Here is a 15,767-nt window from a genome sequence, read left to right as displayed (position 1 = left end):
GATTATAAAAGGAAGATGCTCTATGTGCAGTCCTGGACCACTGGAAGGTGGAGGCCATTGTTGAAAAAAATAGGAAAGGTTAGAAAAAGGCCTCCATTGGCTCTATCTTTTGGGTCCTTTATACTCAGCCAGAAGCTTTGATTAGCCAACTCCACCCTTCCCTTTCCCTATTAAATGGTCCCTGTTTAGGATCAAATTATTATCTCATCTCAATGTTTTCTTTTTCACCCTCAAATTCTTGCAAGAAGTTTATATTCATTATTAGAACTCCTTTCCTCTCACCTAGAAGGTCTTTGAGGAAAGTTTTATATGGTTACATCAATGGAAAAGAGTGCTTGAACGCAGTTCAAGGGTTTCTATGCTGGGGGACTCTTCAGATCTGCAAATGTTTGGTGGCTTATTGTGAATCTCCAAGTGGACAGGTTTGGTACCTAGTGGCTCTCAATAATCGTTCATTAAGCTAAGCCTTAAGGAACACAGATTAGAAAAGTTTGTTAGGGAATTTATCTTTCCCCACCCAGGCACCTGACACTTGTCGAGTGGCAAAAGCTTAGTAATGTTTGTTGAAAGGATGAGTGAATGAATGCATGTTTCAGGAGTACCACTCTGAGCAGAGGTCTCCAGGGCTTTTCCCTCAGGGCACAAGGTTCCACAAACACCCACCCTAAAAACACCCCAAAGCAGGGTGGTTTCCAGGGTTGATGATGTGTGCAGTCATTCCTGCTCTCTGCCATTGTGTTGAGAGGGATCTTGCACTTGGATTAATACTCTGTTATCACTGCCTAGAAATGTTATATAACTTTATAAGCCAGGAGATTCCCATTTTCATTTTACATTGGGCCAATTTTGCATCCAGTTTTGCCGGAGGCATCCCAGGCTGGAGCTCCTCTGCTCCTCTCAATACCTCATGTCTTCCTGTTGCACAGAGCTGGTCTACCAGTCTCCTTGGCTTCAGGGCCTCATCAGAGTGTGCTTGGTATCTGGGGCTCTCTCTTCTATTCCCTTTCATCTGAACCCAAGTTCTGAATGGATTCCTAAGATGGAGAGTTACATCCTCTCTGGTTATTATACTGGGAAATGGCAAATCACCTCCTTTGAAGTGTAGCGTTAGATAGCTGAGAAGTTATAAAGGTTTACCCTCACTTCTCATCCTCCAGTTCAATGAACTTTAAAAAAAAAAAAGATTCTTCTAGACAAAGGTTGACTCTCTAAAAACAGTATTTTAGATACTCATTCTACCTAGACGTTTCAGGCATTCTTCATAGACATTCAGGGGTGAGACAACTTTTCTGTTGTTTAAATTGTATTCTTCAGGCAACTGCAGACCATCTCACTTCATTTGTTGAAAAAACAGCCCTTGTTCATACTAACAGCTGTTTTAAAAATTATAATATCATGCTGCCTTTGCATTTTTTAATCGGCAGAACCTTATCCAAGAGACATGCTTTTGTCAGGCAGTTTTACGGAAGACATTGCTTGTTTACTTTTAGCCATGATATTCATACTTATTTTGATAGTCATACACTTGAATTACAACTCTGAACTCCTGGATTCCAAATAGGTCTGATTTGCTATTTCCTAAACTATATGATCTTGAACACATGACTTGGTGTCTTGAATTCTTTGTTTTCTCATTAAAAAAAAATAATAAGTCTAAGAAATACAGTTTTTCCTACTCTTGGGTTAATTTTGGAAGCTCAATGAGTCATAGGGTTTGAAGACCATGGTGGAGATCTGTGATTAGATAAATTTCTGCATGTTGACTAATGCATTTTGGAATGTCTGAAGATAGATCCAGAGCAGAAGGCAAGGAGGACCAGGGAGAACCGAGCGCGCGCCGGGACAAGGTTTGAAAAATTGATAAAGATACACTCAAAGAGAATAAAGGCAGATGTTTGGAATCTCAGAGATCAGTTTTCCTGGCATCAGTCAAGGATGTGGTCTGGGGCAATAGGCAGCTACAAACTGTAGTTTTAAAAATGAGGCATGTCAGGAAATAGCGGAAGAACTGGATAGGGGAGAAAAAGAAGAGGAGGTGAGGGCAAGGAGGAAGATTTTCTGTTTTGCTTTTCATAACCGTTAGAAGAATGCACAACAGGAGAGACAAGAAGAGGAAAATCTGTGTTGATCCTGTGAAGGAAGGAAGGCAAAGGAAAGACCTTTCAGGGAAAACATTAAGGAGAGGATCTATTGCATAAACAACAGATGCAGCTGCTCAGAAAGAATTTATGTAGAAGGGGTCTTGATTAATAAACCAGTTACAATGGTTTTGACACACATGTTGGCAGTAATTCAGATCAAGAGTATGGGGAGCCTATAGGCATCAGATCAGCAGAGAAGTTGGATATGTTTTGAAGATCCTATCAAGAGCAAAAAAAAAAAAAAAAAAAGTCCTATGGGAAGGCCTTGGTGGTAATGGAAGGCCAAGGCCAAAATTTCTGACCATTTGTTTTAGGAAGGAAGGAGTAGATAGAGGAGGCATTGTGATAGGGAAAAAAAAAAAAAGTATTTGTGATTCTATTCAAAACTAGGAGAGAATTCCATAGGCAGGGGAATGGGATTGAGACGTGGAGACCAAGGTGGAGGTCAGGTTACAAAAATGAGTGGGGCAGGTGGGAGATGGGAGGGTGAGTAGGCAAGAATTGACAGAAACAGGAGCCCAGACAAGGAGCAGGTCAAGCCTATTTCTCAGCATGTTGTTCTCAACAGCACCAGGGAGCTGTGATAGGTCAACTGGGTTCAGAATCAGTTTACATCCACGTGCTTTATTTGCAGTTCTGGCATTAGATAGTAGGAAAGCACGACTCAGGGGTACACACTGGAGTCCCCCAGGAATGTGGGGTCCTTTATAGACACACAAAGTAGGAAAGATCAAGATCAATGTGGGAGTAACTCCAGGCTAACTGGGTGCTGTTGTTCATCCTCTAACTTAGAATCCTCTCCTGAGAATAAGTCCCCAAATCTGAAGTAAAGTAACTGCATCCTATGGACTTTCTTGGATGGAAGACAAGGGGATTTATGGAGCTTAAGACAGCAATTGTTAAGAGAAGGAAGAGGGATAACTGGAACTGATTTTCTTATGTACAAAAAGAAAATATTTTTGGAAACAATTGCATGTGCAGTGTGCAAAAGGAGGAAGCAGAGAGGGTTAAGTGCAGGAGGAAATGCAGGTTGTATTCTATTAAGTACATCACAGGATTAATCTCATTTAAATGTTACTGCAGTCCTGAAATATACATTAGTATTTCTAGTTTACAGACACATATTTTGTTTACTAGCTATGTATATTGATTATAAATGTAGTTGAACTTAATCAAATGCTTAGTACGTGCCAGGTGCTTTAAATAAATTGTCTCATTTCATCCTTACAACAATAAAGAAAAGTGTATAATATTATTAATTTCATTTTCAAGATGAGAAAACCAAGAAATAAAAAAGTCTAATAACATACCCAAGACCACAAAAACCAGAAAGTGGTAGAAACTTGGATGCAAACTCAGGTAAACTGTTTCCAGAGTCTAGTATCTTAACCACTGTGATGAATAGCCTCTAATAAGCCAGTCAAGATTAAAAGAAAAAAAACAAGGGAAGACACACTTGCAAAGACTTAGAGCAAGGAAGATGTTAAAAACACAGTATTTCTTGAAGGCTTAATATGTGTCTGGCCATATTCTAAGTGCCTTGTATACAGCAATATCTCCACTAATTTTCAGAACAATCTTTTTGCTGCTTTTATTGAACACACAGAAAGTAGGACATAGTATGTGCTCAGCACACATTTGTTGAGCAATTCTTAAAAGATAACTATTAAATTTTACTTTTCTGGGTCATAGGGCTAAAGTTCAAGTGACTTAGCTCCTATTGTCTTCTTTGTTATATTATTTCACAGTATTTAATTCTGTCTAAAATAATCTTGTTTATTTCTTTATTTGTTATTTGTTTCCTTGTATTAGCATGTAAACTCTAGGAGAACAGGGGCCTCACTCATCTTGTTTAAAGCTGTATTTGCAGCATCCAGAATGAGCTGAATATGATGGTGTGTGCCTATAATCCCAGCAGCTCAGGAGGTGGAGGCAGGAGGATCCTAAGTTTGAGGCCAGCCTTGGCAACTTAGCAAGGCTCTAAGCAATTTGGTGAGACTCTGTCTCAAAATGAAAAATAAAAAGGACTGGGGATGTAGCTCAGTGGTAGAGCACCTCTGGGTTCAATCCCCAGTTTCACAAAAACAAAACAAAAGATGCTAAAGTGAATGATTCAATTAAGTCATATGAAAATCCAGATTATACACAGAGGAATAGGGATGTAAGATATCATAACCTGTAGAAGGGATGAGGACAGATTAAGCATAAGTTTTGGTATTTGGATTTTTGATGGTTGGTGTTATGAACAGGACTTCCTTCAATAGCTTTTTAAATGTAATGCATGACTTTTGGTATTTTACAGGAATCCCTGTAGAGATTTAGAACCTCAGAGCTGATGGAGTCAGGCTGATCAGATCAGGTGGTGACTGATAACGCAGCTCTGAAGTGAAATCCCTATGGCACAATTCCCAGGACACGTACCTGTCTACGCGAAGTTGGCAGACAATATTTAGTGCGTCCACAACGCCTTCTTCTTTCAACTGTTGACAGCCGATGGATGTAGCAATAAAACACCCCGTCCTACCGATCCCTGCGCTGCAAGGAAAAGAAAAGGAATAAAAAGATGGGGGTGGGGGAGAATGACAAAGTTAAGGTGCAGTTCTTTCAAAAGGGTAGTGCACAATCTGAAACAGCTGTGAAGATGAATAGTAATGATAATAAAACTCTCATGTGTTGAGTATTACAAGCTTGGTTCTGTGCTAAGTGCTTAAAATATCTTATCTCATTTAGTTATGAGTAGAAGGATGAGCGGGGTGGAGGGAGGTGATGGGGAGGGGGAGAATACTGAAAAGGCACTGTAATTGTTCTAGAAAGAATAACGAGAGCCTAGACTTAGGTAAGGTGGAGTGAAGATGCTTGTGCTTGGAGGCTAGGAATGGCGGCACCCCTGAGACCAGGGGGATTTTGGAATAAAGCTGATAAGGGTGGATGGGGGTTTGATGTTGAGGAGTCCAGTGAATAACCAAGAACTCAGTCCAGTGTAGGAGAGGGGATGGGGCTAGAAGTACATATTCCACACATCATTAATGTGGAGGTAATCATCGAAATGCTGTCTGTCCTGAAGGGTTCACACATTTATCTGCCTTATACAATATGCCCCTAAAATCAACTGGACAAGGCCCTTCTCACATGCCAATTTCTACCACCAAGTCTTTATGTGAATTTCTCTGAAATCTTCATCTAAAACTAAATTTCTTCTAGCTGGAGCTCTTGCTGTTACTATTTTGCACTCTCTCAGTATCTCTAAGTGTATTTAAAATGGAATGAATTATCTTTTCCCTCAATGGCATTACCACTGAGCCACCAGTTTTTTAGCCTAGAAATCTTGAAGCGATCTTCAACATCTCCCCCTCTCTCACCTCCCACTTCCAATCTGCTACCAAATCTTCTATTTTTCCATCTCTACTGTGCCTTTGATCCATGCTTTCCTTTCTGTAGACTATTTGCATCTTCAACATCTCCTCAGTCCATGACTAGCAGTGATGTCATTGTGGTTTCCAAGTCTCAAATCTGTTCCTTGACTAATACATGATATACACACATGTATATATCATGATGATATGTATATCATCTTTCTAAAATAAGGGCATCATTATATCACTCCTTATTCAAAAACTGTGGATGGCTTCCATTAGTTAAGAGTATAATGTCTGACCTCCCTGTTGGGTATTCACATCTTGCAAAATCTGAATGTCTTTTTGCTGCCTTCTTTCTAGCCAATGTGTTATTATTCTAATTTTCATGTTTTCCTTTCTGTTTCAATGACATTTTCACAGTCAGAAATGCCTTCCCCACCACCTTTTAAAACCACAAACATTGATCAGTTTTTAAGACCTAGTTCAACATTATTCCAATGGTTAGAGGTTTCTTCAACCCCAAGGGTTGGAATTAATCTCTCCCATCTTGGCACTCAAATACCATTAGCTTCTCATAGCTGGTATTGCTTCCTGTTGGATGTGAGTACATAGGAAATCAGAAGGAATGGGTGTCTTTTAGTTGAAGTGTCCATAGACAGTTTGTTTCATGGAAGAAATAGCATTTGAACTGTACCCTCTGTGTGGCAGGCATTTTGGCTATCATGAATGAGAAAATTTTCCAAGTGTGACAATGATATAAAGAAAGAACTGATGCAAAACAGGATTATGATATGTGACAATAAATGTACTAGCCTGGCTAGAAGTAGAAGTTATTTCGTTAGAAAAGTGGGAGATTTTGAAAAAGCTTGGGAAAGTACTCTGGAATCTTACTTGGAGTGCTAAGAGGTTTGGACTGCATCCTCTGTACACCTTTTTTTTTTTTTTCCTTAATTGTTGGAAACTGTAATCTTTCACTTCCCAGAAACAATTCACACATCTTAGTTCAAATAATTTCAAGGAGTTCACTAATCCCTGTAGTTTACCTAAGGACTCAAGGTTAAGGACTTTTGCTCTAGCCAATGCAAAGCCTTTGACAACTTTTGAGCAAGGATTTCATGTGATGAAAAGTGGTTTCAGGAACATGATCCTAGAGAAGTTGACAGGGTGGGCCATCATGGCACAGGAAGAAGGGTATATGTGTGCAATTAGCCAGCTACTTCTAAACTACATGGATGAGGTCAGAAGGGCCTGAACTAGGGTGGTTGGACAGGAAGTGGTGATTATGGGAGAAGCTTTGAAGGGAAAGCCAATCTGGTAACTGATTAGATACTGAGGATGGAGTTGAAAGAAGGGCCAAAGATAACTGTCAACATTGAATGCTGGAAAAAAGAAGGCCTCATTCTTAGAAACAGTAATCAGAAAGGGGGCCTGGTTTTATAGGGGAAATGGCTAGTTCAGTTTAGATATACTGAGTATTTTATGATTTGGGGTGGGGGATAGTTTCAGCCCTTGAGTATGGGCAATTAGGTTGTTTTCTCTCAACTCCAAGGTAAGTTTAGGGCAAGGCCTAATGCTAAAACACTGGATAAAGACACCTTTGGATAAACAGACATATATATTAACTTTTAATCCTAATTAAATCACAAAGTTTCAAGAAGGAAGGAGGCCAGAATGATAATCCGAAATACAACATTTTATTTATTAAAGGCTTTATCAAAACTCTCTTAAGAAACTTATGAGGTTAAACAAAGGAACATGATTATTTTGAGAACGTATGGAGAATAAATGATTGGTTCTAAAAATGACTTTAAATTACTTTGCTTTAGTTGGGTTTCTCTAAAAGGAAAACGAGGGGGAAAGGTACTAGGTGAGCTTAAAGATAGACCTTAGAGAAAGGAGTCACCAGGGACGACTGTTGCTGCTGTTGGCCTGGCCACCATACCCCATATTCTGGTTATAGCACATTATTTTTCTTTTAGTAAACCTGCAGTTTCCCACTTCCCACTTCATAAATTTGTTTCCATTTGAACTTCATGAGGTAACTGAAAATAGTTGACTAGTTCCACCAAATTTGACATAACAATGAAGGTTATCAAGACACAATCCATGTAGAGTTTAGGTGCCATCTTGAAAGAATGGAAAAGCAATTGGTAATTTCAGAAAACACATCTGTAACTCTTAGTGCACATGAGACTGATGAGGCAAAATAAATCAGCCTAAATTTCAAGTCAGATGACTGCCTAAGGTGTCCTGCACACTGAGCTTATTTATTTAGAATTCATATTTTGTTCATCTATTTGCTGAAAATGCCTTAAAAGGGTGTATTCATTTCTGTAAGCATCCTCTTGATGAAGACTAAAATATTAGAAAGTTAGTCAATTTTGATAAATATTTAATCTGTCAAGATTGTCACATTCAGGAAGCAAACCCGTAATTCTTCCATTTCTGTGACTTTATAAAGAAAAAATAGTTGCTGAGGCAGAAAGACAGGTTTATGCCTTACCTGCAGTGGACAACCACAGGCCCTCGGCCCTCAGAAGTAAGTCTGTCTTCTTCTACATCCAGCATAAGCTGCAAAAGGGGCTGGGCGCTGTCCGGAGTCTTGTGGTCAGGCCATGAGGTGTACCAGTAATGCTTCACAAGTTGGGTGTGGCTTCCTTGCTGAAAATAGCAATAGCCACCAAATGCCTTATTCACTTGTGAAACTAAAAGACACCCAGAACATAATACTGAAAGTCTTCTATCATTCCCATCTTGCAAGCTACTTATATATACATGGAAAAAAAATCCTATAGGAGTTCTGAAGAACTGAGAAAACTTTACCTTCAACATTCTGACCTGAAAGGTTGACACTCTTGCATCTATGAAGTGACATTTACATTTTTATCTATAATATAGAATATATATATACCAGAGACTAGATATATGTTTATATATATTTTTCTATGTGAAAAGGGTAGGTGAAAATGTATCCAGAAAGAATCTCAATTAATGTGTTTCCTGCTCTATGATCCCTCTTGACAGGTTATTATAAATACATTAAACAATATGAGAACATTTAATTTCATAGTAAGTCAGGCTGATCTTTCTACACTCAACCCATATTCCAGGATTTAACAGCAGTGAGGAATTTGGTAGTAAGGGAGCTAGATTGGAAACACTTTGAACAAGAGCCTGAGCACATCATCTCAAAATCCTGAACCCGAGTGGGGACCTGGTATGGACTAGGTGAGTGCTGAAAACCAGGTTTTGGTAAATTCCTTCTGATGTCAAACTTTCCAATGAAAAGCATCCCTGCAGCTCTCCCTCTGCTGTCTTCTTCTTTGTGATGATTCTGTTCCAGCATTGAGGCTGCTGACAGGCTGGACATCTTTGGGATGATTCTTCTTTAGATGCAAGAATAATGCCATAGCAATATTCCCTAGCACTTGCTGAGGAACAAGTTAAATAAGATAATTTTTGCATGACGTAAGCTGGTCTGGGGAAAGTCCCTAGGAAGTACTGTAACTCCAGTTTTTTAAGAACTCATCAACACTTCAGGCTTGTCTTGCCTCCCACAGCCACCCACTGGTGCAGATTTTTTTTCTTTCATAGTTTCCAGGCCTTGCTTAAAGCTGCTTAGGCCAAAATGATATTATAAAGAGTCATGGTAAAGTCTCCAGCACAAGGCTTTTGTTAAAGGCTTTGAAAAGGTTAAATCGGAGATGTTTTATTAATGCAAATTAGAAGATCCCAATATCCTACATAATGAACTTCCTTAATGTCTACTTAGATTAATTTAATTATTCCACATACTAACAGTAGCTGACAACAAAGAATACATGAGGGAATGATTATAGTTTCTCTTTGTTTAAGCTGAATCTGTAATTCTTATTAGTGTAAATAATTTCAAAATAGAAATGTCATCCTCTAATTTCATCTACTTCGTAGATAGCTACAGCTGTATAATCTTACCTTTAAGACAAGGTTTCGAATGGTGTAGTTTTCACATTCATTTACACTGATAACCAGAACCTCAACTTTCCCGTATATCCCTCTCTTTTCTGGCCAGTATAGCACACATTTCTGGAGGAGGGGAAGGAAGAACTTTTATTAGCCTTGGAGTACTTTTCATTCAAGTATCTTAAAATGTTTTCTGTCATTAATTAGAAAAATCAAATATCAATTTTTAAAACTCTATAAATATACTAAAACCATTGAATTGTAAATTTTAAATTAAAAAAATTTAAGTTGTAGATAGACATAATATCTTTATTTATTTATTTATTTTTATGTGGTGCTGAGGATCAAACCCAGTGCCTCACATGTGCTAGGCAAGTGCTCTACCTCTGAGCCACAACCCCAGCCCTGAACTATACATTTAAACAGTGAATTATATGGTATAAAATTATGTCTCAATAGGTTGTGATTTTTTAAAAAGTAAATTTTTACAAGCCCTATCAAATACTATCATTACTAATCCCATACTAATAATAATGAAATAGAGAGGCAAAAATTTCCCAAAACTCTGCATAGAAATTAAAAAGTAGTTAAGAACTAAACCAAGAAATTAAAATCCAAATATTAGAGTTTATCATATGATTACTAAAAATAAAATAAATATTCTCCCACAATGATTGAAGTAAGGCACAATTCACCTGTGTGCCTGATATATCCATTAAGAGTGTCTTTAATATACTAGATTCCAATGAATAAAGTTTTCCCTGTATGTAAGGCAGAGGTTATGACCATTAATGCATCTATGGTATTATATTTTACAGGTCTAAGGGGTTTTTAACTTATGCAACTATTGAAATAAATGTACAATTAAATTATTTTTAACATGTTTTTATGATGGATCTACTTTGAGAGGCTTAATAAGAGTAATAATTATATTTTAAGCATGTTAGTATAGCATACTGGCTAAGGCACAGACTTTAAGTGGACTCAGAGAGTCTGAATTCAAATTTTGGTCCCTGTCCTTATTAGCTGTGAATCCATGAGTAAGATACTTAATATATTTGGCCTCAGTTTCCTCATGATTTAAAATGTTCAAGTACTTAGGACAAAGCCAGGTTTACAGTAAACTCTTAGAACACAATGCTATTATTGTTGTTGTTATATCTTAAAACTACTGGGCAATATATTGTGAACCCAAAGTGATTACACTTTCATGCACTAAATATTATTTAATTATTATATTCAGACATCATTATTAAAAGAAAACTGCCAAGTGAGTTTCAAGCATACATATAAACTCATATTATTTATTACTTTGCCTTTTAAATAACTACAAAGGAACTGCTAATTTTCTAATCACATTTTTTGATGATTAAAAAACTAAAGGGTGAAAGTTGATATTTTATTTTGAATGCCCAGGGAAGTGAAGTTAATTCTGGAAATGTTGTTTAAATAGCACTTATCCCTTTCTCTCAAACATACACATTTATATACAGGAATTCATTCACTCGTTGCTTTCAGTCAGGGTCTTTTGGTATCCAGGACACTTGGTTTAACTCTTCTAAGTCAAAGGCAGATGAACAACACACTTGAAAATAATTTAAATACTTATATATTCAAGAAAACAGCAAAAGAATCACAGACTTACAGACCTAAAGGTAAAGACATGTACATTGTCAGTAATACACCTTCGGGCTTTATAATGCTGAACACCAACCACTCTACATGCTAGAGCCACGCAGGAAGTCATCTCACCTAGCCGAATCACAATTTCTTTCATCCATTACAATATAAACACATTTATATCTTCCACATTTTGATCCTTCTCTAGGTGAAGTAAATCATTTCAGCTTTATTTACATGCCACTCACGACTGCAGGCAATCAGACTAAAGGCTTACTCTAGCTGATTGAATGCTAACATGAAGAAAAGAAACCTTTTTTAAAAATAAAATTGTTTTTAAGCTGTTGATGGACCTTTATTTTTATTTATTTATATGTGGTGCTGAGAATTGAACCCAGTGCCTCACACATGCTAGGCAAGCACCCTACCACTGAGCTACAACCCAGCCCAAGAAAAGAAACCTTTTAAAAATAGAGCAACTTATTTCCCTCTGCAGGTGCCAAATGTCTAAAATTGTCCCCATTTGTTAAAGGTAATCATACTAACCAATTTGCCTGGTTTCTTTCAGTGGAGCATCAATTGTTTCGCTGCAAGACCCGAGCTATTGTGTTTCTTAAAACCCATGTCTCCCGGATGAATCCAAGAAGAGTGACAAAGAATCTTGGAAAAAGAATTGACCAAAGAAAGAGGCAAGCAGTGGTGCAGTAGTCTGGCATACGTGCCCCATTGTCCCCAATCAGACCTGAGCAGCAGGCTCCCATTTAGAAAGGCGGCTCTCGAAACCAGTAAGGAAAGCTGCCAGGCAGGAGCTCGCTGCCTGCACCTGACTCTGGTAACAGTACTTGAGCAGGCTTCTGCACCTCCTTGATAAGTGGAAGCCTCCGCTGCTTGCTTCTCTCCCAAGCTGGCCCTGGCCTCTTGAATGTTTTCCTTGACGCTTTACCAAAAAAGCAATTGGCAGCCGGCTCCCAGTAGACAATGCAATGTGACTTGTTCCTTCCAACAACCCTTAATTAGCATCCCATCTCCTCTCAGAGATACAATAGCTTATTTTTACACACTGAATACATTTTCCCCCTTTTAGAAGAAAGTAGAAAAAGAGACCAGATAAGTGTGGGTGCTGTTGAATATGAGGTGGGGGAGAGCTGCAAATGGAGCTGTTTCTAAGAGCACAAGTTCATGTTCAAATTATTTTCCTGAGCAGCTTTTTAGGGTTTCTTTAGTGTGGTGCTAACAATGACATGAAAGAGGCAGAAAATGCAAGGAAGCAAAATGCTATCTTGCAGATGATATTATGAAATCACACTAAATGTAGGTAATTTGAAATAGCATGCTATGTAGCAGAATATAACTCTAAAACATCGCTATTCTCCCAACTGGGCTGATCCTTTTGTCAAATTATCTATTAATCTTAAGAATTCATAATTTGAAGAAAAATGAGGTTTTTAGAGGACCGTGTGCTTCTAGGGTAAATATGTAATTATCAAACCCTGACTGAAAAGATTGTGGACATTAATTGATTCTTTCTAATTAGTAGTTTATAGCAAAAGTGGAATACAATGTGAAACAATGCAAATTCATATATTTTTATGATTTTTTTCCCCTTTGACCATCCTCTATCACCCCTACCAAATGAGGGCTATTTATGTTTAAAGAAGAAAGAATTCTAGCTAGTAGTTTAGCTACCTGGAAATGAGACATCTATTTTCAAGTTATTTTCCTGTTTGTACATTTAAAACCAGAGATTTTGCTCTATGATCTAAAGACTTGTACCACCACATAGAACATGTCTCTAAATAAATAAAAAGAAGATGCTCAATTTCACTTATTGATACATAAGAAACGGATAGAATGGGTGAGATTGTCTAAAATTATTATAGTTACTCTTGTTTCCAGCACTCCAGCCAAACATTATTAATTGACCAGTGATTTCATATAAAAGTACTTTCACCAATATTTTGTCATTTAGTCCCTTCCACAATCCTTTGAGGTATGTAGAGCAGGTAGTAGGTATTACTGTATTTCAAATCCTTTTATAGCTGAGGAAACTGAAGCTCAAGTGTTTTGGGTCTCCGGGCAAACTCCTTCTGGAGCTGAGATCCTCTGGGAAACCGCCACTTTATAAATTCAACTTTCCGTCTTATGTTCCCACATGGACTCTTAACCAAGCTTACTTAAAGACAGCATCAACGGAAGCCCCCAGTCCCCTCTGTAACATGCTGATGTCCAGCAACGCTCAAGCTCTTGGTTCACTTTTATTGGCCCTACTATTTCTGCCACCAGTTTGGAGGCTGTATGTTTACTAAGCAGTATTTAAACTGAAACCTCTTTGTGGCAGCTGTTCTCATTATTGAAGCCTGGTAATTTAATTAAATATTTTGTAGATCAGTGAAGTAGGGGAGCGTGTTGGAGCTCAGAAAACACCTTCCTAAGGTAGGCACTTGGTGTGTTTCAACTCAGGTAACTGGAGGGCTTCAGAAGTGTCCTTAGAAGTGACCTTCTCTTGCCCTCCTGACTCCTCTTGTCTTTCTCCTCCAAGATGAGCCTTAGACATCAGAGTTTCTGTTCTTCAAGGCAGTTCATAGAAATGAGAACCTCCCCTCCTCCAAAGCAAACCATAAAACTGGAAGCCTTGCCTTTCTGTGTAGGAGCTGGCAATCAAAATTTCTCTGACCTATCTCATTTGAGAATAGATCATAGGACCCATGTTCCGGAGGGGTTTTGTCCCATATCTGGGAGGAAGGAGCCATACACAGAAAGGACAAGAAATCTCTCCCCTTCTCCCATTAGATTATGCCCTTTTGTCCAATCACATTTCTATATAGCTGTCCCTTCTTTATCAAACCTAAGCATGAAAATAGAGTTTTCCCTGGGTCTTCAGGCCTTCATTTCCAAAAACTCCCACATCATATAAGGCTTTGATAAAAATAAATTTGCTATGTTTTTAATGTTGTTAAACTGCCTTCTGTTATAGGAGTGTCAGCTGTGACCCTTATTATGGGAAGGGAAAAAAGGAAAGTAACACAACTTTCTACTTCTCAGGTTAAAAAAAAAGTTTTATAAGATTATTACATGGGTTGAATATATTTTTCATTGGGAAAGACGTGAATCAGTAAAGAAAACTATAGTCAGATCAGGTAAAGTTGTGACAACACTAAAGTTCATGTAAAGTTTAAAAATCTAATTACGATTTCTCCATTTATATTTTGTCACTAGGTTCTCTATGTTTTCACTCACTTTAAAGAAATGTGAAATTTCGATGATATATAAAGGGTATGATATACACAAGCTATATGATTTAGGACTCTAGCTTTAGAATAACACTCAAACAAAAAGGACAGAGTCTTATAATTAAAAATGAGTTTTTTTTTTTCAGTACGAGGGATGGAACCTAGGGCTTCCCTTTGTGCTAATATTAGCATAGTAGTTTTTAATGTACAAAGTAATCAAGATGTAAAATATTACTTAATCCCCTCCAATATCTTTTCAAGGTTAAGAAGCCATGTTTTCCCTACTTTTCAGAAGGTGAGTTTGAGAACCAAGACTCCCACCAAGTTCTGACATTAACCCTCAGTGGGTTATTGCTAGGCAATAGTCACATCTTTGACTTCTCTTCCCACCACTCTTTCCCTTGTACATTTGGCTTCAGCCACTCTGGCCTCCTTGCTGGTCCTCAACACACAAGGAGACTCCATGTCACTGGTTGTGGCTTCTGCCTTATGCTGGATCTGTGCCTGACTAATTCTCTACCATGTTTTGTTCAAAGATGCCCATAGTCACCACTTAATTTGATATTACACACTGCCTCCCATCTCCCTTTCCCTCCCCGATGCTTACTTTTTTCCCTATAGAATCAGTGATAATAAACATATTTGATATATATTATATGCAGTATACATGCTGCATATAATAATGTACCAATATCACTGTATATAGTATTTATTTATTTTGTGTCTTATTTATTGTATTTCCTCCTCTTCATCTACAAATGTCATAAAGGGTGGGATTTTTGCTGGTTTTATCAATAAAGATATAGTCTAAATGTTTACACTAGTGTTTGATGGTAGATGATAAATATTTAAGAGTGAAGTGCTGTACACAAACATGTACAACTTTGGATGTTTTATAAGAGGAACTGTGAATGGACGTCATTGAGATTAGCTGGAGAGTTTCAGATACTGAAGATGATATACAATTAGATGTATATTAGGAATATGTTCTTTCTACAGTTCCTATGATTTGGTCAAGGAATTCCACTTCTATAAATATATCTTAAAGAAACAGAGATCCAGACCAAAAAGTGCAAATAATCTAAGAATCTATTAATATATAAATGATTACATATATTTTATTATATCCACACAATGAAATTCTAGTTTTTTAAAAGTAATGTTTTGATGTATTATCAACATAAAGGATGCTCATAATATAATATTAAAAAGCAGAATATACAAGAGAATACAAATCCCCTATTTATTCTTTTTACATCAATTATGTATCTTCCCACAACTTCAACCACCACCTGTCTGATCTCTATCTCCTACCTACACATTTCTCCAGAGCTCCAAACCCTTATTTCTACCTATTTAATTGACTTTACCATCCCAAAGTCTCCAGAACCCTCACACTTTATACTTGAAAAATGAAGCTCATTTTTTTTTTCTTTCACATACCTCCCTTGTTCCCCATGTAGGGGCATGACATCACC

General features: G+C 37.6%; 1 protein-coding gene across 3 annotated transcripts in view; it reads right to left on the bottom strand.

Moving 5' to 3' along the window:
• Ptprr (protein tyrosine phosphatase receptor type R) overlaps nt 1-15,767 on the bottom strand; it is a 249,710-nt gene that overhangs the window by 10,898 nt on the left and 223,045 nt on the right. For all 3 annotated transcript variants that reach the window (XM_026386614.2, XM_077798697.1, XM_026386616.2), the window contains 3 exons: nt 9,452-9,562; nt 8,001-8,158; nt 4,563-4,676 (listed from right to left, as the gene is read on the bottom strand). In XM_026386614.2, coding sequence (XP_026242399.1) covers nt 4,563-4,676; nt 8,001-8,158; nt 9,452-9,562 — 383 coding nt within the window. The remainder of the gene's footprint in view (nt 1-4,562; nt 4,677-8,000; nt 8,159-9,451; nt 9,563-15,767) is intronic.

The sequence above is a fragment of the Urocitellus parryii genome, chromosome 5 (assembly GCF_045843805.1).
Source record: "Urocitellus parryii isolate mUroPar1 chromosome 5, mUroPar1.hap1, whole genome shotgun sequence".
Lineage (NCBI taxonomy): Eukaryota > Metazoa > Chordata > Mammalia > Rodentia > Sciuridae > Urocitellus > Urocitellus parryii.
This window is presented reverse-complemented; position numbering and strand designations above follow the sequence as displayed.